The sequence below is a fragment of the Symphalangus syndactylus genome, chromosome 11, assembly GCF_028878055.3.
Source record: "Symphalangus syndactylus isolate Jambi chromosome 11, NHGRI_mSymSyn1-v2.1_pri, whole genome shotgun sequence".
In the NCBI taxonomy this organism is placed as follows: Eukaryota; Metazoa; Chordata; class Mammalia; order Primates; family Hylobatidae; genus Symphalangus; species Symphalangus syndactylus.
The window spans coordinates 94413432-94437186 of record NC_072433.2 but is presented as its reverse complement, the minus strand read 5'-3'; the positions used below and the strand labels follow the sequence as shown (position 1 = coordinate 94437186).

The 23755-nt window shown below is 39.0% G+C and overlaps 1 protein-coding gene across 5 annotated transcripts in view; it reads left to right on the top strand.

Moving 5' to 3' along the window:
* EFNA5 (ephrin A5) overlaps positions 1 to 23755 on the top strand; it is a 340008-nt gene that overhangs the window by 266573 nt on the left and 49680 nt on the right. For all 5 annotated transcript variants that reach the window (XM_063612878.1, XM_055298025.2, XM_055298024.2 and 2 more), the window contains one exon: positions 22390 to 22682. In XM_063612878.1, the coding sequence (XP_063468948.1) occupies positions 22390 to 22682 (293 nt within the window). The remainder of the gene's footprint in view (positions 1 to 22389; positions 22683 to 23755) is intronic.

The following is a 23755-nucleotide window of genomic DNA, read 5'->3' as shown; positions in this document are numbered from 1 at the left end:
CTGCTTAACATATTGTCAACAATTTCAGACATGGATAAAATCTTAAATTTTCCCTGCACTTAAGGCATCTCATTACCCTTCAAAAGACTTTGGAAGAGGAGAAGTTTACTTCTCCAGAGACAGTAATGCAGATGTTTTCTTTTCTATCATTTTTAGTAGGAGGGAGCAGGTGTAAAACAATTTTGATTAAGTGTACGTTATTTATTTATATTCCTCTGTCAGGAATGTTGGAACCTAGAGAGCTTCTTAAGGACTTTAGATGTGACAATACTCCATGAAACAGTGCAGAAAATACTTGGGGAAAATTATTAAATGGTGACCTCACTGGTTTTTCTCATCATTATACTTGTCATTTCCTGTTGTGCTGCTTTGGCTGTTGGAAGGGTTCAGAGCAGGTGTAGTTGTGGGGGCAGGGAGGGATGATGTGATAAGCTACATCTTCTCTTGTAGCTTTTCATCAATGGTGACATTTCTATTTGTTGTCATCACTCAAACTGTCCCTAGTTCTGCCACTTTCCATCAGGGAAGAGTGGAATCCTTCTTTTTTTTTTTATGGTTTTAGCCATATTTTTGGCTTCCACCCTTCCATACCAGTCACTAGACAATCATTATGACCTCATTGTGCCTCTAAGCATTGGACACTCTGCCAGCTTTTGCCATTTGGTTATAGCTGCTCTTCACTTGTTGAAATTGATGTGATGAATGGAAATCCAGGAGCAGAATTAGCCGTAGTCTCAGTGTTCCACTAAATCGTATCATTTGGCTTCTGAAATAATTCAGTCACCAAATATGTGCTGACTATTCTTCATGTTCCGTGTGCGAAACTGAAAGTGTTATAGAACCTTTAGGACACTTAATTTTTCATTTATTTATTTAAAAACTGAGGTACAGGGGAATTATTTAAACCCAGGTTTTTAACCTCACATGCACTACTCTTTCAGACCTTCACCCCCACCCCAACCCACCCCACATTGCCCTTCATGGTGATATGTAAGAGCTGCAAAATAATGAACAAATGTTGGGGATTATTTTTGTTTTTATTTTATCTATTTATTTATTTATTTATTTATTTATTTATTTATTTATTTATTGTGAGACAGAGTTTCACACTGTTGCCCAGGCTGGAGGGCAGTGGCGTGATCTCATCTCACTGCAACCTCCATCTCCCGGGTTCAAGCAATTCTCCTGCCTCAGCCTCCCAAGTAGCTGGGATCACAGGCACGCACCACCACACACAGCTAATTTTTTGTATTTTTAGTAGAGGTGGGGTTTCATTATGTTGGCCGCTGGTCTCGAACTCCTGACCTCGTGATCCACCCGCCTCAGTCTTCCAAAGTGCTGGGATTACAGGCGTGAGCCACTGCGCCCAGCCCTGGGGATTATTTTTAACCTTCTGATGTTCCTCCTTCTGTGTAACCTGTCTCTTGTCCATCTACTTTTCCTTAAGCCCACAAATGACCTACTTCAGGCTCTTGTCATGTCTATGCAGTCATAAGAAGCTGAAGTGAAGCCTTTATGTGTATTATTTTGTAGCTTTCCTCAGTGCCAATATCTAGCATACAATAAGGCCTGTACAAATAGTCGTTTAATGGATGAATAAGTGAATAGTTTACTGGCAGGTGCCAGGGAGTGAGGAATTCTCAGCTGAAGCTGGCAAGGTCTGTGTGTTTGTTTGCCTGGTCTAATGCAGTAGACTCCTTAATGATCTTATTACTCCAAGCTTTCTCTCCATCCAGTCTGTCTTCTGCTGGACTAACAGAATGATCACTTTAACATACAAATCTAATCCTGTTCTGCACCTTCTTAAAAATTTTCCCTTGTTCTTGGCCGGGCGCAGTAGCTCATGCCTGTAATCCCAACACTTTGGGAGGCCGAGGTGGGTGGATCCTGAGGTCAGGAGTCAAAAATTAGCTGGGCGTGGTGGCAGGCACCTGTAATCCCAGCTACTCGGGAGGCTGAGGCAGAGAATCGCTTGGACCTCAGTGGCAGAAGTTGCAGTGAACTGAGATTGTGCCACTGCACTCCAGCCTGGGTGACAGAACCAGACTCTGTCTCAGAGGGGAAAAAAAAAGAAAAAAAAAAATCCCTTGTTGTTAATTGCCTGTCAAACTCCTTTTTCAAAATAAGGTGCTAACCTCCTTTGGTGGTCTCATTTGCTCTCAACACTGTCCTTGCTTTCACATTTCTTTGGGTTTGTACATTTTGCCTTGCCTGATAAGCCCCCCTCCCCTTCGTCCATCCTGCAAGTGCTGGCTCTTCTGTATGGTCTTTCTGAACTCTTTTGAAGTCTTTTGCTGTTTACTATTTTCTACAGCATTTGGTACACTTTTCTCTTACATTTATAGCACTTTATTGGAGTGATGTATTTGGATGACTGCCTTCCCCACTAGACTGTCAGTTTCTCCAGGGCAGGACTATATCTTGGTTCATTTCTGTTTCTCCACCTTTAAGTACAAAGCCTGAGCCACAGGAGGCAATCAATATACTTGTCTTGAATGAATTAATTAATTAACAACGGAGACAGGACATAAATATGTGAAAAGTCAGTCAAATTAGAAAAGGATGGAAGGTCAATCGAGTATCATATTGCTCAAATGTATAATTTTAAAGTTTAAGTTAAAACAGGCCTTCCTGTAGAGAAACATCATTTAGTCTAATGCAGTGTGAAGACATAGTCTGTTGAGCTGACCTCAGCAGAATTGTAAAGTCTCAGTGTTCCTCTATTGTCACCCTGTACCCCTGTCATTCAATCTGATTCCCTTTTCCTGAGGCCCCTTTCTCATAAAAACTTACCCACTGTGTTCACCAGTCTCTCAGGGGTCTTAACTCTGCTGGGTGACAGGTATTAATGGGTCAGAGAGATGAAAATATGTTAATGCATTAGCTGGCAAGTAAGATTTTCCTCCCAAGCAAAGTAACATTTTACACATATTTAAGGACTGACATTCACTTTTGGGAAGGCAGTTTTGTTTAAAGATGGCCTTTGTGTCCCAGAATTACCTCACAGAAGCAACTGCCCACCCTTCCTCTGTGTATTTATATATCCTGCAGGCTTCCAGAAGGTGACTGAGATTTCTTTGTGAGTGCATAGACAGTCCCCTTGAGAAAGTCAGTGTCTTCTTCCCCATTTTCTGAAGTTTTTTTTTTTTTTAATTTTTTATTTCTAAAGTTTTTTGTCACCCAGGCTGGAGTGTAGTGGCGTGATCTTGGCTCACTGCAAGCTGCGCCTCCCGGGTTCAAGCAATTCTCCTGCCTCAGCCTCCTGAGTAGCTGGGACTACAGGCACCCGCCACCATGCCTGGCTAATTTTTTGTATTTTTAGTAGAGACAGGGTTTCACTGTGTTAGCCACGATGGTCTCGATCTCCTGACCTCGTGATCTGCCTGCCTCGGCCTCCCAAAGTGCTGGGATTACAGGTGTAAGCCACCGCGTCCTACCTCTTTAAAGTTTTAGAAATCACGTTTCCTTACTTCATAAACAAAAATTACACTCTACCTACTCAAGATATGTAATAATGACTGTTGAAATTTTTATTTTGCAGGATCTTTGAGATTCTCAGGATGCTTTTCAAATAATTAAAATTTATTTTAGTGGTAAAAAAATATGCTTTTTAGTTCTATAAATACCATAATTGAATATATTCCTCTTACCTTGTTTTAATACATACTGAGCACTTAATCATTTGTCAGGCACTGTACGAAGCCCTGTACTTTTAGTCATCATTTATTTTTTCATTTAGTTTATACATTTAATCCTAACATGTCCTAGGAGTGAGGTGTTATGTTCTGATGTTACAGGTGAGGAACCTGAGATGTGGAGAGGTCATGGAATGTGCCAAGGTTACACAGTTAGTAGCAGCGGAGCCCAGATTCGAAGATAGGCAGACAATTGTGTATTCCTTTCTCTTTACCTCTTTCCTGAACTCTCTGCCACAACCGATAAGATAGTTGTTTATTCTCAGTTATCAGATGGATGTCTATAAAGTCTGAAAAATGAAGATAAAGTTGAAACATCTTTAATCAACTCTGATTTACTCGATAACCACCAGACATTAGCAAACTTTATGTACCATATGTGCTGAAAAAGCCAGGTGCCACAAGAAGGATTAGAGGTGAAATTTTCTTTCCAATTTGATTTCCACTTTTTATTAGTGACACCTCCCAAGTGGTTCAGAGGACGCCTATTAGTGTTCGTGGACATCTTGTGCTATTTGCCGCCATCCTCGGAGAGGTCTGGGTGGCTGAACTCCACACCTGCCAGGTGTCCCTCTGCCTCTGTCAAACACCCCTGCCTGAACAACTCTAGAATCCTCAATAAGCTGAGAAGCCTCCCTTTCCTACCTTTTCGTGACTCATGAGCATCCTGCGATTTCTCCATTGTCAAATCTCTGAGGCCAATAATCACCTGGAGGATGAGAACAGATTCTCACTGGACTTTAACATTTTCCCTCTTCCTTTTTGGACATAGTGAAGTGAAAACTAGAAGGAATAGTTATAAACCCTTCAATAGAGCACATATGTGCTCTGTACAAAGTGCATTAAAATACTCTTTGGGGTTTAAAGTTATATCTCAAATGGCAATCTTTGAGGCCAGGTGTGGTGGCTCACACCTGTAATCCCAGCACTTTGGGAGGCCCAGCCAGGCAGATCACTTGCGGTCAGGAGTTCGAGACCAGCCTGGCCAACATGGCAAAACCCTGTATCTACTAAAAATACAAAAATTAGCCGAGTGTGATGGTGGGTGCCTGTAATCCAAGCTACTCGGGAGGCTGAGGCACAAAAATCACTTGAACTCAGGAGGTGGAGGTTGCAGTGAGCCGAAATCACACCACTGCACTGCAGCCTGGTTGACAGAGTGAGATTCTATCTCCGAAAAATTTTTTTTAAATGGCATTCTTTATACTCTTGTCCTATGATTATCAGCTTTTATGTCACTTAATATTTAAATACGTTATTTTATCATTATTCCTGAAACTAAAATCAGATTTGTTTGCTTGACCCCATGAATGGTAAGCATTTAAACTAATTAATATGTATATATATTCCAATGAAGCAGGAAATCAAGCATTCTTTGAGTCTGGGAGCATATGCATAGGAAACCATGTCTGAAAATTATTCTCCTAGGGCTGTGTCCTGTTGCCAGCTTTCATAGTAAAGAAAATTTTACTTCTAAGTTTGACTTATACAAATGGATTTGGAAAAGAAGGGCCATTCCTGTCCTACATGTAGCAGCTGTGCTTACTGGTTTTATAAACTGTAATCTCAAATTGCGCTTCTATTTTAATTTCAGCATGCCTGAAGCACAAGATTCTTTTCAAATGTTCAGCCATGACTATTTAAAATTGAAAAGAGAAGTTCAACCATTAAGTATTCTCATCTTCTCTGAGATTTTCTTTCTGATGCAACGATGTGAAATACTTTTTCATGTTGCCCATAATTTCTACTTACACTGTCTTGCTTATGCAAACTTTTAAATAGGCTATAGATGCAAGAGCGTGTAAAAATCTGTACAAATTTTGTCTGCCTTTGCATTATTGTTAAGTCAGCGAGGATTCTAATGGAGTACAGGGGATGAGACAACAAGAATCCAGTCAATAGATGCAAAAGGCAAATGAATTTGCATAAATTAGCACTCTAACAGGAAACGATAAATGCACGTTCTCTTTCATCTTTCAAGCAATACACACTATTGAAAGAGGTCTAAGAGATACCACCCTGACTTATTTTTAGCTTTTTTCAGGGGTGCAGAAATGAAAAAATGCAAGTAAATTGAGCATTGCGGAAACTGTTCTGAACCACTGACATCGGATCAGTGCATCAAATATAGTATGTAGCACTCAGCATGTTGTGTCCACATGGATGATGTTATCATCTATGTTCCTCGTAGATATGTGAATACTCACTAAAGATCTCTAGAAGAAGAAGGATTGTTCCATTACCAGAGTTTGTCTTGGAGGAGCTAGTCTCTGATCTTGACATTCAGGCATTTCCAGGGTACTTTACATTTACACCATATCTTTTTAAAATTTATTTTATTATGTTTTACTTTAAGTTCTGGGATACATGTGCTGAACGTGCAGGTTTGTTACATAGGTATACATGTGCCATGGTAGTTTGCTGCACCAATCAACCCGACATCTAGGTTTTAAGCACTGCATGCATTAGGTATTTGTCCTAATGCTCTCCCTCCCCTTTTCCGCCAACCCCCGACAGTCCCCAGTGTGTAGTGTTCCCCTCCCTGTGTCCATGTGTTCTCATTGTTCAACTGCCACTTATGAATAAGAACATGTGGCATTTACACCATATCTACTGAAGAAATGGCAAGAAGAATTTTTCAGATGTTGAATGTTTAAGCGCCTAGAAAAAGGGCAGTCACAGATCATCTGCCACTACAGCACTGTACAGTAGTTTCATTAACTGTCTCTAGTTCAACTCAAGAAATGCTTGGGGAATGATACTGTGTTCCCCCTTACTCTAATGTGCTGTTCTTGAGGGGGTATAGTGGGTCTGGCATGCATGTCAGAGGACAGCAAGTGCCTGGCACTGCAGCTTATAGTCATCATATAGTTAGCAACACCCAGGAATTTTCTCTTTTGCCTGTTCCTTCCAACTCTTTGTTTACTGCTCTCTATGGAAAAGGAGCTGGGTATATAAGGAACTGCCAAGTCATCTTCATTGCGTTTACTAAAAGGCAGAAACCTTAGCTATGGATTTGTCATCTTATTTGGGCAGCCTTCTGCCCAGCACAGCATCCTAATCATTTTTGTTGCTGGTCAATTTAATATAGGCCAATAAGCAATGCTCCTAATGGTTTCATAATGGTACTTTTCCAAAGAGCTCATCTACAGACAGGGAGAAACCTGTACCTCAGAGAAAATTTGGATATCTTCTTCCATGATATGAAGAGAATACTCTGGTTTGAGGTAGGTACTTTTTAAGACATATTTATAATTTACAAGGTTTTTTTTTTTTTTTTTTTTTTTTAGTACCTGGGGAACTTTTGCTCCTTGGGAAGTTTTCTAGAAATTATTTTGGGGGAAAATACCATCTGTATTGTTGGAAAAGAAAGAAGAATTAATTTGTCGGCGTTGTTTTGATCCCAATCCAGAAAACCAAAAAGAGGAAAAAAAAAAAAAAGTCTTCTGAGTATCAGCATTTCTTCTTTTTCTTTGCTTATTTTAAAAATAGAGCTTTCCTTAGCTAGCTTCCATTATGGTTAACTGTAATCAGTACTTTATGGTTATATTATATAGCTTTGTTTCATTAGGGCAATAAAATGATACTGAACAATAGCAATATAATGCAGGGAAACAGTTTGCAATTCAGCTGGAAATGGCTAATGCAATAGACAGTCGATAATACAATCAGCTCAACTTTCCTAGGAAAACATAGGCTACATTTTCTATACATTTCTCTCAAATCTTCTTATAGGGAAGGGTTGGGGGGATTGCTCTGAACTACACTGGAAAGCTGGATGCCCTTGAAAAGAGAATTTCTTTATGTACTGAATTTTGAATGACATCTATAGGTCCTGGGAAAGAACTACTATTTTAGAATGAAATTCTGCCCTGGAGATTTTCAAAAAAGAAACTAGACAGTGAAGAGTTCTAAAAGGAAATAGCTGGATAAGATGATGGCTCAAACTTTATTTTGCTAGTGTATCTCTCTATAGTCTTGATTCTGAAGTAGGGTTCTTGTGAAATTATTAAGACCAAGTATCAATGGGAAAAAAAAAAGGCCATCTCTTAGCAAGCTGATGTCATGCATGCTATGTATATTTACATAATTACTGTAGGTTAAGACTAGTGAACATCAGTAGTGTCTAAGATACAAAGCCAGGTTATTGGTCTAGAATACGAAGGCAAATAACCTGGTGTTTTCAAGGAGTGGTGAGATAGGATTTTGTTGCTCTCAACTCTACTAAGATCGTTGTAGCTGTTGTTGAGTTAAAACCTCTATCAAAAGTTTTATTTGGAGGAGTTTGTAGATTCAAAGAAAATCAGGAGTGTTATGTCTAATTTGGAGTTGTCCAGTAAGTTTTTTCATCATTAGAATCAACACAGTTTTCCCACATGTGATACAAATTTTTAAATGTCCTAATTGTCAAAGAAATGCAGTATTTCATGTTTCCATATACTTGCAAACATCTCTGACATCTTTAGAGATATTAATTATATCCAGAAGGCACACCCTTATTTAAAAAATAAACTAAATTTAATGTTCTACGAGAAAGTGCTATGCATATGTAAGTATATTTCTTCAGCTTTTATGCCAGAAATTCATATTTAAACTAAAACAAAAAAACAATAGGCACCTCCCACAGCTCCTAATTTTCATTTCCTCTAGTGAGTTAGAATAATTTGTAACTTCTTAGGATTCAGAACCCAAATTGAAGTATATGTAAGCTTCAGATCATGTCCCAGTCATATGGTGGAAAATGCAATTCTAGCACAGCTTCACTGCCTACACAAGGAAGGAAAAGGTGTTTCTGCAGATAGGTCGCTATCCTTCCTTGCTCCAGCCCTGAATATTAGTGCATGCTTCAGGGCAGGTTTAATAGCACCAAGAGTAGGTATACTCTTTATATTAGCCTGGTAGATTGTGCTTCTAATCTGCTCTGGCCAGCACATGTCATGTTATTTTCCCTAACCATGTTTATAGAACCATGGTAACCGGTACTTTTAGTGACCATGACTTAGGGTTTTTAAATAATGACTGGATTTAAAAACATCCTTGAGTGAGTTTTGGCTGTTGTGAATCTTTCTCAGATACAGAGTGTCCTGAGCCAGAAATCTGAGATATACCAAGGTGAAATCCCTGTTTGCCCTATGCCTTTACTTCTCAGAGAGAGGGTTGAAAGGAATACTTTATATTTGTAGAACTGAAAAGAAAAAAAAAATCCAGGTTTTTTTTTACCATGCAAAATGGGGTATGATTTTGATAAATATTTGGCATGTACAAGGTAGATACCTAGATGTTGAATTAAAATATCAACAAGTAAAATTATCCTATTCTGTAAATAAATCAATTGATGTGCTATATTAGAGTAACATTTACCCTCACATTGCATACAGATTCTATGCTTAGTCCCAGGCTCATTTAATATCTCCCATAGGTTTTGTAAATCCTGTGTTGTTTTTTGACCCAGCTCATCAACACTGAGTTTGTGACCAAAAACAGCTCACATTCTCTCTTTCTGTCTGCCTTGAACAGTGTGAGCAGCAATAAAATGTTAATGTGTACATCGTGAAACTTTGGGATCTGAGATTGCACTACTGAGTACTGAAGAAAGTAAGTTGTGACCCTGTCTTCTCAAAGCTGACAGTGCGGAGTTTTCATGGGTATGGAGTGCCCATTATCATCTGCTTATTTCATCCTCTTTGTGTCTTGACATTAACCTTCCCTCTGAAACCTTGCAGTCCACACAAGTGGCTCATTCACAGCTTCTAGCAATACCAAAAATTCTGAAAGTTCAATAGGAACATCATGTGCACTTGCTTTGAACTATAGTTCTTTTCCAAGGTAGACATTTTGAAAGTAGAGTTTATTACGACGAAAGGTGGAAAAAGAAAAACAACTATATTCTCTGTCATTGAGATAGACAAGCATTTAAGTAGGTAGAAATATTGTAGTACTTGAGAATCCTCTAAAGTGGTTAGATATATTTCTGAGAAATAAATGGTGAATTGTTTATTTCTTTCTCCCCCTTATGTTTCCTTGGGATAGAGCAATTAGTTTCTTATTTTTTATGATTGCATTATTCTTGCATATATCTTTCTGTGGTCCAGGCTATAAAAGTAAATAGAGGATCCAGCTGTATGAATGGATATCCTTTTAATGAGTGTGGGGAGGAAATAATAATACTAAGTAGTGCAGAACCATTTTTCTGTGATGAACTGAAGTACCTTTGTTCCCCAGCTCCCCAGTCTAAACCACAGGCCACCAATAAATGTGTGCATGAATTGACAGTTTCATGTATTCCGGTGTTAACAAAGTACCCCACGGTTTCTTTTGCCTCTAGAATGCACTTAATACATTTGTTGAAGGGTGGTGGCATATTCTGTTTTAATTTCCAGGGTCAAGGAAGGGTAAAATGGAATATGTGACTTTTCTGTAACACCTTTCATTCTATCTCTGGGCAAAAGCCTTGCTAAAACAGCGAGGTAACACAGTTGCCAGGTGATAATACAGTCGTTTTTGTAGTGCCATGAGTTAATTTCAGAGGTGAAACTATGCTTACTTAGAAAAATAGTGTGCCTTCTCGCCTCACAGCAGCCATTTGCTCAGAGCAGCAAGTGGATATTGAGTCTCTCCCATGTGCAGGGTATCATGAGAAGTGCTGATAGTGGCATAACTCTGCCATCTTCCTTCCCCCTTGCTCCCTTCCTTTCTGGCCATTTTTACTTAGCTGTTCTTTATTGATGTTTATATACATCTGAAGTCACTGAGAGCAATGTCATTCAAAACCGCCCTATCCCCCACTGTATCCCTAATTTAATGTTAAACTGCTCTTATTAGTCTGCTCAGACTTCCATAACAAACGACCATAGACCCTGTGGCTTAAACAACAGAGATTTATTTTCTCACAGTTTTGGAGGCTAGAAGTCCCAGACCAAGGTCCAGCAGGAGTTGATTTCTGGTGGGGGCTCTCTTGGGGCAGCTGTCTTCTCCCTGAGTCCTCACATGGCAGAAGGAGAGCGAGCTCTCTGCTGTCTGTTCATATAAGGACACTAATCCTGTTGGATTAGGGCCCCACCCTTGTGACCTCATTTAACCTTAATTACTTCCAAAAAAGACCCTGTCTCCAAATGCAGTCACATTGTGGGTTGGGGCTTAAACATGAATTGGGGTGGGGGAGACAAACATTCAGTCTGTAACACTGCTAAAATAATAAGAGAAAAAAATCCTAAAATAGAGAGCCATACCATGACATAAATGTTGTAGCAGTTACTAAACTATTAACCTGATGCTCTATGCTTCCTCCACCTCACAGTGGCTCATGCTAACGCATTCTGATGATGGTTGCAGGGAGGACCTCAAAAGTCCCAGGATAAAGCCAAGTGAAGAATATAAAATACCTGTTTGCCTTCCCACCTTCCAACAGTGGCCTGGAGCAGTTAGTACAGGGATGGAAGAAGAGATTTCTAATTCCCAGATATGCCAGGGATTCTGGCCTTGTAAAGCCCAAGAGAATGCGTTGGTGCTAGTCTTTCTCTCCAAAGATTTGAGTCTATTTGGTAGCTTTGAGGTGACTCTGGTGGGATCCTGAGAAGGTTGGTTTCCTCTCCTGACCCCAGCTTGAAGAACAGAGACTGGATGTCAGGTAGGTGGAGAACAGTCTGTATTCCCCATGACTCCTGCTAACTGGAGCAAACCCCTGGACATATCTCAGCCCGGCTGAGGCCTGACCTGAGCAGGAGGGAGCCCCAAAACCAAAGGAGTCTCTTGATTTCCAACTCATGGTTGCTGGGATACAACTGAGAGCAAAACAGTGGTTGGCAGGGGCTGAAAAGGAGTCTTGGATGTTTCTGCCAATGTGTTAGGCGGTTGCAGGATGTTTGTGAAGCAGCCTGATGAACCCTCTCAAATAGAGGCACCTAATGCTGCTCAGCTGTGTAATTGGGATGGAAATGGGCCAATGAGAGGCAGAAGTTTGTGCTTAACCTTTTGCAAGTCTTGTTTCAGGAGGCTGTATGGGGGTGGGGGGTAGAAGCATTACAAATAATAAGCTTCTCCGCCTGATTTATAATCAATTAGTAATAAATGTCCTAGCGCTGTACAAAAGTCTGACGATTACAGAGCAGCTTTGGCTAAGTGCACGGGACCACATCTTATTTTGATCAGCTGTAGCATAGCAAAGACGTGTAATTATCATAATCTAACAATTAGCCTAGCATCATTTTCCAGTGTTTAATTACCCCGATAAATGGTAATTGAATAGAGGACTTAATGACAAGAGAGAAACTTTCATTCTGCCTTAGGTGCTTAAGTTGTCTGCTTGGCTAGGCATAATTTTCTAGCATTGCTTGAACAACAGTCCTGATTATCATTTTCCTTTTTTGCAGCCTGCCATTATTTTGTTTCCTGATCTTGATCTTTGTTTATAATATTTAGCTTCTCTGAAAATTTTATACTGGGACCTAGAACACAGGAAGAGATTATTGGATGCTTTACACAGTTCTGTTTTTAAGCATCACTTCTAATACCCTTCAGCTACATTCCTCTTCATCGAACATCTATGTAGTCGCTACTATGTGCAAACATGGTGCTAAGTGTTGGGGATACAGAGACAAGTAAACACCATCACTATTTTCAAGGAGGTCTATACGTAAAAAATAAATCTGTATAAAAATAGTATAGTAATAATTACAGCAATTTGCATTCAGCAGAGTCCCAGTTTTCTTCTAAATCTATACATTGACTTCGGATGAATTCAGTACTTTTTATGACTACGACCTCCACCTCGTTTCTAATGACTGCAGAGCTCTTTTCTTTGTATTAGCCTCATTCCCAGTCCTAGATTTGTATCCAACTGCTCACAAGGTCCTAACCGGCCAAATAGAAGTAATTACCTTGCACATGCCAATTTCCATAGAAACAGCCACAATTTCTGCTTTATTGTCTACAGTTTTGTATGAAAACATTATTATTATTATCATGCCCTAGCATTACCAAATATATGCTTCCCCTTGTCTGATGAAGATCAAACATAAAGCCATAAAACACATGAATTTTCTTTCTTCCAATTTATTGTTTTTTGTTTGTTTAATAAATTAACAGACTAATTATCAGATATCTCAATTTTTTAAAAGTCTGGGCTAAATTTCAGATTTAGATTGTAATGATTCCAGTAAGTTACCATCAACCCATAATACAAATATTTAGTTCACTCTTTGCACACCAAGTACTTAAGAACTATTAAATCACTCTTTTCCAAAAATCTCTCCTTGAGTTGGTCAATAAGGAGATTTACTTATTAACCCTTTGGTTGTTATTATTTTTGAAACTGTGAATAGCCTGAAATTCTGCTGGGTAACTCTCTTCTCTTTTGTATCTAGAAGATACAAAAGGGCTACATGGAAGTAAGCAGTTTGACAGGTGGCTTATTTGTTTGATTGACTCCCACATCCCCTGAACAGAATCAGTTTGTTTAATCCTGTTCTCCTTGGACAGTGGCTAGATAGCCTATCTGATGGTTTCCTGTGTCTCCTTTTGCTGGGTCTGTGTGTATGTGGCAGGTGCTCTGCTTCATGTGCTTGAAGTTGGGGGTGGGGGGGTGTAAAACTCTACTAGCTTAAGACCTGAAGTACAGCTTTGATAGGAAGCTCCTGGCCAGCAGGAGTGGAGGAAGAGCCTGTTTTGCATTGTGGGAGTGACCTCTGTTAGGACTATACTGATTGCCAGACATTAACTGTTTCTTTAAAATCTCCTTTTGAAAGCCATTTGAAGTGATCTGTGATGTGTTAGGTCTTTAGAACTCTGCCTGCTTAATTCTTTGGCTGACTTGGCCTGTTGACGTTGACACACTCTTACTCCATGCCCGAGGCCTCTTTGGGGGCTTAGAAGCAATTAGACTGTCACCCAAAGCTTCCAGCCCCTTCCTGAGGGAAAGTCTTGTTTAGGCTCTGCCAATTTAATGCTTTCTTTCCTTTGAAGCTCCTCCCTCAAGCTAATAAAACAAACTCCACATGAGTTAAAACACTGGAGGAGAGAACATTATGTGGGCCTGGGCCTTGTATATGAAACAGGTGCAATTCCTGGGAGATACCAGTTTTAAAAAGTCATTCAGACTGACATGACTTGTAGTAGAAAAGCAACAGGCAAAAGCTATGTGAATTTTATCCATCTATCTGATATGAGTAATTAGTATTGTGGAATTTTTAAATGTTTTGCTTTTAAAGTGCACACACATACATATAAGAAAAAAAGTGACAGGGTAGTATAATAAACTGCTGATGAATTATAAATATTTGGCCAAGAAAATGATGTCTTCTTATCATCATCAACAGTTACTGAACTCGAGGTAAAACTCTTATGCTGCAGAATTTTTAATTATCAAAACATGCACGTGCAAGAACTCTGTTGGAACTTTCATTAATGGATAAACACAGCACCAACTCCAGGTTCGAAACATTTTGTCAGTATATATTGTAGCATACTGCATTTCTGCTGCAAAATAAGTAGGAAACATCTTTGAAATTTATCCTTGAATACTTTTTTAACTTGTAAACCTTCACTTCTCTAGGAATATTCATTGTTTTTTAGCATGTTCTAAAGCCTGGAAGAGCTGGATTGGTCTGAAATTATGTGTTTTGGTCATCATATAAGATCTCATTCAGCCTTCACACCTGGTGTGGTAACAGTGAAACTATCCATGAGTCCTATTCTCTCAGAGCTGAACATGGAGGTTGATTACCAATACATCTGAAAGATAGACATGTTTCAGTCTATGAGAGAGAAGAGAAATTTAAAATTAACAAAACAAATATTTGTTCAGCCCTCAGTGATGCTAGTATTATTTATCTACCCTGAGTTTGATTTGCTGTTTGCATTCCATGCTTTAACCTCTGCAGAAAAGCAAAAAAAAAAGAGCATCTTCAGATTTAGAATAGGAAAGCCATAAGGCTTGCATTCTGTGCTGAAAGGAATAACAGAAGGAGGCAAGAGCAGTATGTTATACAACAGAGACTGCTGTCCTGCCCATCTCCTCACAAAAACATATTTATAAACCAAACCCATATCTGTTGCAGGACCCATTAGCCCCTTTTGGGACAAATGAAAAATTATACTAGTTAAAAACAGACATCTTATTCTGAAATTAGCCTTTAAATCAGTAATAGTAGAATTTGAAGACAGTGTTCCCAAGATATATTCACTCTAGAATTAGTTTAAAATTTTGGAGGAACCCTAAGCTGATAAATTTGCTTAATCTTTGATCATAAATCATATCCTTCTTTTACATTTCAATTTCAGAATGTAATACATTAGGTTGCCTTGTAATTAAAGAAGTGACATTGGATTTCTGTTCAAGTAGGAATATTAAAACAATCACCTCTTTGACAGATTAAAATACATTTAAAATGTAATAATCAACTATCCAGTTCATGAGAAATAACATTTTCATTATTGAATTCTTTAAAACATAATGTGAAGGGGGATGAAAGTATCTCACAGCTTCCTAACCTCTAATAACACTGTCTCCTTTCAGTAATGCTGTTTCTATATTTATGGAATGAAGAAACTTCACTCAGGAACTTCTTGATAAAATACCTCCATACATATTTCCCTGGAAGCAGGCTCTCTGCTGTGCCAGCAACATATGCTAAAGGCCAATTTAGAACATTTTAAGTATGCACCATACCCTTCCTTTTCCAGCTACTAAAATGAAATGCATTTTGGTTTTAGCAAATGAGGATGGAATGAAAGGAGGAACACTGCAGGGCAAAGTGGCTAAAGATGAACTCAGAGAAGGAGGATTATGGTGCTGCTCCTCTGCAGCCTGAAGCCCAGGGCACTGCCCGAGTGTACTTTCAATGTGGCCTCCCCAGCTGTCAATATCCACAACACAAGAGTGTGGGGTCGAGGAGGAAGTGAGGTCGGCACCATGAAAATCATAAGGAAGAAAAGCAATGTGGTATCTACTTACCTTAGTAAAGAGAAACCAAGAGACAGGGTCAGAGTACATTGAGAACTTAACACTTGAGACTAGTAAAGGACTTAGACTATTCAAGTAGTAGATGTACCTTTTTCAGCCACCCAAGTTTGAAAATGAAGTACTTAGGAGGACAAAGCTCTTATGGCTTAGGCTACCTAATGTCATCAAACAATGCTTTGCTTCCTCACTCAGTAGAAAGTTGAGGGCACACTGGTGAGATCTAAATGAAAAGGTAGTTGTCAACTGTTACCTCACTTTATTCTGAATTCTGAGACTCAAGTCATGACTTACTTCTTGCAGACAGGTTCAGAACAGGGAGAAATTTTTTTTTTTTTTTTTTTTTTTTTGGAGACAGGGTCTTGCTCTGTTGCCCAGGCTGGAGTGCAGTGGCACAATCTTGGTTCACTACAACCTCTGCCTCTGAGGCTCAAGCGATCCTCCTGCCTCAGCCACCCGAGTAGGTGGGACTACAGGCACACACTACTATGCTTGGCTAATTTTTTTTAAAAAATGTTTTGTAGAGATGGAGTCTCACTATATTGCCCAGGCTGGTCTCAAACTCCTGGGCTCAAGTGATCCTCCCACTTCAGCTTTCCAAAGTCCTAGGATTACAGGCATCAGCCACCATGCTCAGCAAGGGAGAGATATTAACAGTGGCTTTAAATTGAAAATTGAAATTTATTCAGCATACAATGGAATGTCATCAGGTAAACACTGAGAAACAAACACACTTTCCAGAAGCACACTTTTTCAGCTCTAATCCCAGCTTCAGTTGTTACTTTTGCTGTCAGTAGCCCTGGACATATGCTTTTTATCCAATGCTCCAGGTGGCCTCTGGTTTATCAAGAACTACCATAACGTACATAATTCATTTTTGGTATTTGAGATGATTACAAAGGACTAGTTGCCATACTGAATTTTATTTTCCTAAATTAACTAAAATTATCCTCTCATAATATATATGACATTGATTCTGAACCAATCTACCACCAAATTTTGATAAGTGAGTACAATGTATTCTTGCCATAATAGAGTACATATAATATGAAGTTTATCCTTGAACAATGTGGGAGGTTTAAGGTCACTGGCTCTGCATGTAGTTGAAAATCCAGGTATAACTTTGGACTCCTGAAAACCTTAGCTACTAATAGCCTACGATTGCTTGGAAGCCTTGCCATTAACATAAACAGTCAATGCATATTTTGTATGTTAAACACATTGTATACTGTATTCTTATAATCAAGTAAGCTCAAGAAAAGAAAATGTTATTAATAAAATCATAAGGAAGAGAAAATATATTTACTCTTTTTAAGTGGAAGTTGGTCATCCTAAAGGTCTTCATCCTTGTCTTCACATTGAGTAGACTGAGGATGAGGAGTGATTGGTCTTGCTGTCTCAGGGGTGGCACAGGTAGAAGCAAGTCCACATGTAAGTGGATCCATGCAGTTCAAACCCGTGTTGCTCAAGGGTCAACTATTTATGTTGCACAGAACATTGACCTAAGTGGCCATGCAGCCTTCTGGGGAGCAGGGACCATCTTTTTATGCATATGAGATGTTTCTTGACTCTTGAGACTTTTACACTGTGAAAACAGGCAGGGCAGTAATTGTTTTACTCAAACACAATTGCTTTTCTAAGTATGGCAACTGAGCATGCTTTTACATTGTGAAGCACTGTGATAATTTAGTAGAGATTGTATTGTAATTATTGCTGGCTGGGTGTAGAGCCAGAAATTCTTATAGTTAAAATTATGTGGTGATCTCAGATACAGGTATAGAACTGCTGATACAGTGGATGGAATTAAGGATAAGACATAAAGAGAAGACATTTACAAGAAAATTTCCAAGAAATTTAGAAATGTGTTAAAGCAATGGCTGTGTTACCCATGGCATTTGTAAATATTGGCATGCAGAATCAGTCTTCCTAGATGTCAGTTTCCTCTTTTAATATGAGCTAGAGCTCATGAAAGCTGCTTCCTGATGGAAAAAAGATCCCTTTATGTGAATGGCTGCTGAGCCTAACAACATGTTATTCTGTGAAAGGATGAGTCAGGAGCTAACCCTGCAATCTGAGACTTATTCTAAATGTTGACATACCCCTCAGCTTTCCAGTTTAGGAGTTTGGGACAAACCTCATGGAGGAGACAGTAGGGCTGGGACACCTTACTGCAATGCTCTGCTAGAAGATCAGTGTAAATATAAAGGTAACCCAAACTCTTAAGAGGGTCATTACTACAGCTGGTGAAGCTTTGGAACCATTGTAGTTAGGAGGACAAGAATATGCTTCAGAACCATGTAAGACTTGAGTTCAGATCCTAACTCTGCTATTTATTAGCTATAAAAAGTTGGACAATGCCCTCTCTGAATGTCCTCTCCTCATTGGTAAAGTGAAACTAATTAAAACTACAAAATAGGGTTGTTTGGAGGATTTCATATGATAACGTGTGTAAAGCCCATAGCAGATCCTGGATGCAGCAGATGGTTGTTGCATCCGTGAATGAAGGAGAGAACTGAAACCTCATCAAGAATGAAAATGGGTCCCTCTGGAGGAATATAGTGCTGACCTAAGGACTTGGCTCTAGCAATTTAATCTCTCACAAAATGGAAAAGTGAAGAGCTTTGGTTCTGAGGTCAGAGTGGGTTTGAATTCTGCCTCCCCCTTTTCTTTACTAGTTGTGTAATATTGGGCACATTGCTTGACTTCTTTCTTAATCTCAATTTCCTCAACTTTAAATGGGTGTAGTAATAATAGTGGCTATTCTGTGGCATCGTAATAGAGATTAAGTTGAGATAATGAATGTAACATAATAAGCACTCTAATATTAGCCATACTTATGTGCTCCTTCACAGTATGGCCAGAGAAGAATGGTTCCATTCTACTTTATACCAAGAGAACATGATTTGATATATTAAGACAAAAACTGCAATTACTTTTGCACCAACCTAATAGCATTAGCATATCTGATCCTAAACTTTTCTTTGGATTATACTTGAGTACGTTACATAGCTGCCTTTTATGAATTCCAATTTGTCATTGTTTTTATATTTATATTGTCCACGCTTTGAAATTTACATTACTGAACTAGACGAATTTAAGATCTGAAACAAAAGTGTAAATTGATTCTATAGTGAATCATCATCTTTTCTTCGTTGTATGGCTAAAAGGGTAGAAATAGTAATTGTGGCCGGGCACAGTGGCTCACGCCTGTAATCCCAGCACTTCGGGAGGCTTAGCTGGGCAGATCACGAGGTCAGGAGATTGAGACCATCCTGGTCAACATGGTGAAACCCTGTCTCTACTAAAAATACAAAAGTCAACTGGGTGTGGTGGCGCATGCCTGTATCCCTGCTACTTGGGAGGCTGAGGCAGGGGAATTGCTTGAATTAAGGAGGCGGAGGTTGCAGTGAGCTGAGATCACACCACTGCACTCCAGCCTGGTGACAGAGTGAGACTCCATCTCAAAAAAAAAAAAAAGAAAGAAAGAAATAGTAATTGCTGGGGCAATCGCACGTTTAAAATAGGTGCCACAGTAATTCACTTAACACTCCATGCAAAATAAAATGTCATCAGAAGGGATAGCTGGTCAACGCAAAGTAGAATGGGTCTTCAACCTCATAGTTTGCTTTAGTAAAAATTTAGCGACATTAACAGGGATAAAAGTTAGGAAAGGAGAGCAAACTTTTAGGCATCAAGAAACTGACATTTTTTTTTTCAGTTGTGGAATAAAGGAATTATAGAATAAAGGAGTAACAGAATGGGTCCAGACAATGGCAGTTTTAATTTTTACTTTCACTTTCAGCAGTGCCAAATGCTAGTAGAAGCTAAAATGAGTGACACTTAGGGAAAGAAAAAACTTCCCCCTTGAATCTCTTTAAAATCTATAATAATAATATAATAATATAAAGTGTATCTGGGCATTGCCTTCTGCTGCAGTTCTTGTCTGGCTCTTATCCAAAACTGTCAGGCTACTCTGAGTGCTGATGCTTCATATCCCAGCACCCTTTTATCTGAACCTTGCAGTGTCTTTTCTCTGTACTTTGGCAGTGATGTTACCTTGATGTTCAAAAATCTTTTAAAAGCAACACAGGCTTTCCTTCCATCTTGACAAATCGTTGTCTGCTAGTAATGAAGAAAAAGTAAACCCGTGATCATTGCAAATATAAATACTTCCAAGTGTTTTCGGTTTTTAAAAAAATGGTTATGTATTTTGGGATCCTCTAGCTGAAAAGTGAATATTCTGAGAATTTTTCCTTATTTCTCTTGTGTAAATCAGCATGCTGCTTTTCAAGAGCAAGGGTCAAGTGGAGTTTCTATGGATCATTTGACATTTAAGGACAGAATTTAGCATTTCTATATGATTTTCCTTTTGGATTTTTAAAAGGGAAAATATACATGTTATTTTTATCTCTGTTCTTACTGCTATTATTTTAAAATTAATATTTTATTTGCTTATTTTAATATGCTTTGGTATATCCTGATGATGGTAACAGTGGTTTACATCTACAGAGTTTTTTCCGTACATTTCCTTATCTAAGGCTTGAAGCAGCCACCAGAGGCCAGCAAGGCAGGTTCTCATGATTAGCCCAACTTACATATGAGGAAACTGAGGCTCAGAATGATTTATGACTCTCCCACTCAACCAACAGCAGATCCAGTTCTTAAATCTAGGTCTACTTAGTCAAAATGAATGATGTCTCTACTTTTTCATAATGTTGTCTCTCAGAAGAGTATCTTGGCTTGTCAATGAATATTTAGCATCCAGAGTGAAGGTGGTGTATTTCTTTCTTTTTTCTTTTGTGAGACCGAGTGTCACTCTGTCACCCAGGCTGGAGTGCAGTGGCGTGATCTCAGCTCACTGCAACCTCCGCCTTCCAGGTTCATGCGATTCTTGTGCCTCAGCCTTCCGAGTAGCTGGGATTACAGGCGTGTGCCACCACGCCTCACGCCTAGTTAATATTTTTTTGTATTTTTAGTAGAGACGAGGTTTCGCCATGTTGGCCAGGCTGGTCTCAAACTCCTGGACTCAAGTGATCTGCCTGCCCTGGCCTCCCAAAGTGCTGGGATTACAGGCGTGAGCCACTATACCCGGCTAGAAGGTGGTATATTTCTACTGGGGTGGACATTGGTCACAAGCTGTCAGAGGTCATTATTATGTTTATGTTCGGGTGCTGCATTTTATGGGGAATATGCTGGGAAACTGGAGACTATGAGAAGGGTCAAGAATCTAGAATGATGAGGAGCCTGGGAACTATACTAGAAAGAACCAAGGGAATCAAGATTTTCAAATGTCTGCAGAAAGGAAGATACAGAGAGATATAGCTGACATCTTCAAATGTTTTATGGACTCCCTTGCAGAAGAGGAATTTGATTTGTTTTTTGTAATTTCAGGCAGCAGAAGTAGGATCACTGGGTAAAAATTACACAGAAGCAGATATGCTGAATATAAGAAGAAACTTTCCAACATTTAGAGATGTCCAAAAATGGAATAGACTGTCTCACTGCCACTGGGAAGTGTTCACACTCAGACGGTCCAGCTTGGAGATTATATGACTTTATGAGCATTGTATTTCAGCAGTAACACAATTTTATGATGAAATTTCTAAGGGCTCAGAGAAGAATTTCCTCACCAGCTAAAAACAAAGGAGTTTTGTACGCTTTTCCACCATGATTTTAGACTGAGAAGGTTGTATGCATAACAGTTCCTGTTTCACACATCGTTGTGTCTTGGGAAATACTGTACAACTGATGGGGAAAGACACATTAGTTAAAACAGATAAGCAAAACTTTTGTGAGATGAGAATTGAAGCAGACAGTGTGGTGTTTGTGGTGGGGGGGTGTGTATTCACGTGTGTACATTTTTAACTAGGATGAATTAGCCATGGTTTTGGCTATTTTCATTTGGCTTGTTACTTTCATTACTCACCAGCCCAGCTCTAGAACATGACCTATAGAATTAAAAGAAATGAGGGGAAGAGTCATTTGATTTAGATGGGTTGTTTTCTCAGTATGGAAAAGACGCTGCATTGAAAGCGAGATGCACTAAAATAAGTTTCTGACGTAGCAGATCTAAGAAAAGCACTGAACTGGGATCCGAAGTCTCCATACTAGGTTTGGCTCAATCACTCACTGCTTCATCTTTATGTCTTTTTATTTTTCTCTAAAATGGAAGTGTTTTAGGAGTTGTCTTTCTAACTGTAAAATGTTATGATTCTAATTCTTCCAATTTTATGGCTCTAATTCTCATTTGCATAGAAAGTGGAAAATGGCCTCAACTATAACAAAAAACAATTCGGTCATTTATTTGTTCTTTAATTTCCTCATTCATTTATTCAAAAATATTTATTAAGTGAAACACTATTATAAAAATATAAAAACTTTGTTGTAATATATGATTTTTAAGAATGAAAGGAAACGTGGAAAACAGCACACTAGTACCTCCATAGAGTTCCACAGTTTGAAAGAGTGATATTTAATATAATATTTAAAATGAAAGCAAAGCACTTAGTTTGTAGGAAATTTTGAAACAAATATAATGGAATCCCACTGTAAAATGGCTTTTTGTGGCTTAGATTGGGAACTGCAACATTTCAAACCATGCCCCAAATCATAATGGAATTCAGGAAGAACTCTATACTAGATGCTTTAGCTCCAAAATTATTGAATGGCTTAACCACTGATTCCAAGCAGAAAGCCCTTTCTCTATGAATTATCACATTTTTTTTCTTTTTCTAACAGATTCCAGAGGGGTGACTACCATATTGATGTCTGTATCAATGACTACCTGGATGTTTTCTGCCCTCACTATGAGGACTCCGTCCCAGAAGACAAGACTGAGCGCTATGTCCTCTACATGGTGAACTTTGATGGCTACAGTGCCTGCGACCACACTTCCAAAGGGTTCAAGAGATGGGAATGTAACCGGCCTCACTCTCCAAATGGACCGCTGAAGTTCTCTGAAAAATTCCAGCTCTTCACTCCCTTTTCTCTAGGATTTGAATTCAGGCCAGGCCGAGAATATTTCTACATCTGTGAGTATATAGAGATTTATCGTGTTGGGCAGCTGCAAGAGCCCAGACTAATTTTTTACCCATGTTTCAGAGAATTGCAGAGAGCCGGACTCTGCATTACAGATGTCTCCTTGTAAATGCATACATCAGGATCCCTAGATACATTAGCTGGGAATTGAGAGCACAAATTAGATTAAAGACAGAGCGCCTCTCCCCCTATGAAATTACGTGTCAGCCTCTTCACTGAACCACTGCTGACTTGTATTTCTTTTAAATGAAAATCGCCAGGACTTCTCCAAAGCTCAGGAAAAGAAAAAAAGACTCCTGAAAAAAAAATTAAAGGAAATAATTAAATTTACATAGCTTGGAGTCATTGGATTTCTTATTCAGGTGTCAGCAATATCCTTTCAATCATCCACATTTTCAGTGGAGGAAGCCAAAACTCCTGGAAATGTCAGCATGTTAACGATAAATACTCCCTTTGCAGCAAGGAGAAAAGATAATTATTAAGAGCAGCTCTGTCTTTAAACAGGAAAGACTTGTGAAGAAGTGTCTAGGAGGGGTTCCAAGGCAACTGGTATGAGCAAGTTTCCCACCTGTGAGCATTGAGTGACTCTGTCCTGGGAGAGCTCTGAAACTTTCTCAGTAGACTTCTGTATTAATCAGAATGCCTGGCCTTGTTTCTTCTCCATTATATGCCCATCCCTTCCTCATACCTCCTACTATCATATGTTATAGGTAAATGGTCCTCAAACTTCACTGTGCATAGTGTTATCTGGGGATCTTGTAATGCATTCTGACTCAGGAGGTCTAAGGTAGGGCCTGAAATTCTGGATGTATGAAGCACCCAGATGCTGCTGCTGCTACTGAACTGTGGACCACACTTTGAGTAGCAAGATTATAGGTGATAGCTACTTTAAGCAGCTTGTTGTGTATCTGGACTTTAACTAGTATTTAGATTTAAACTATCTGGACTTTCCCATGTATTCTCACTGTCAACTGAAGAGGTTAAAAGTTTACTTGTTAAAAAATACATTTATTGGACAGCTTAATCTGAGCTGAGAAATGTTGGGGGATGCGAGATGAAAAGATAT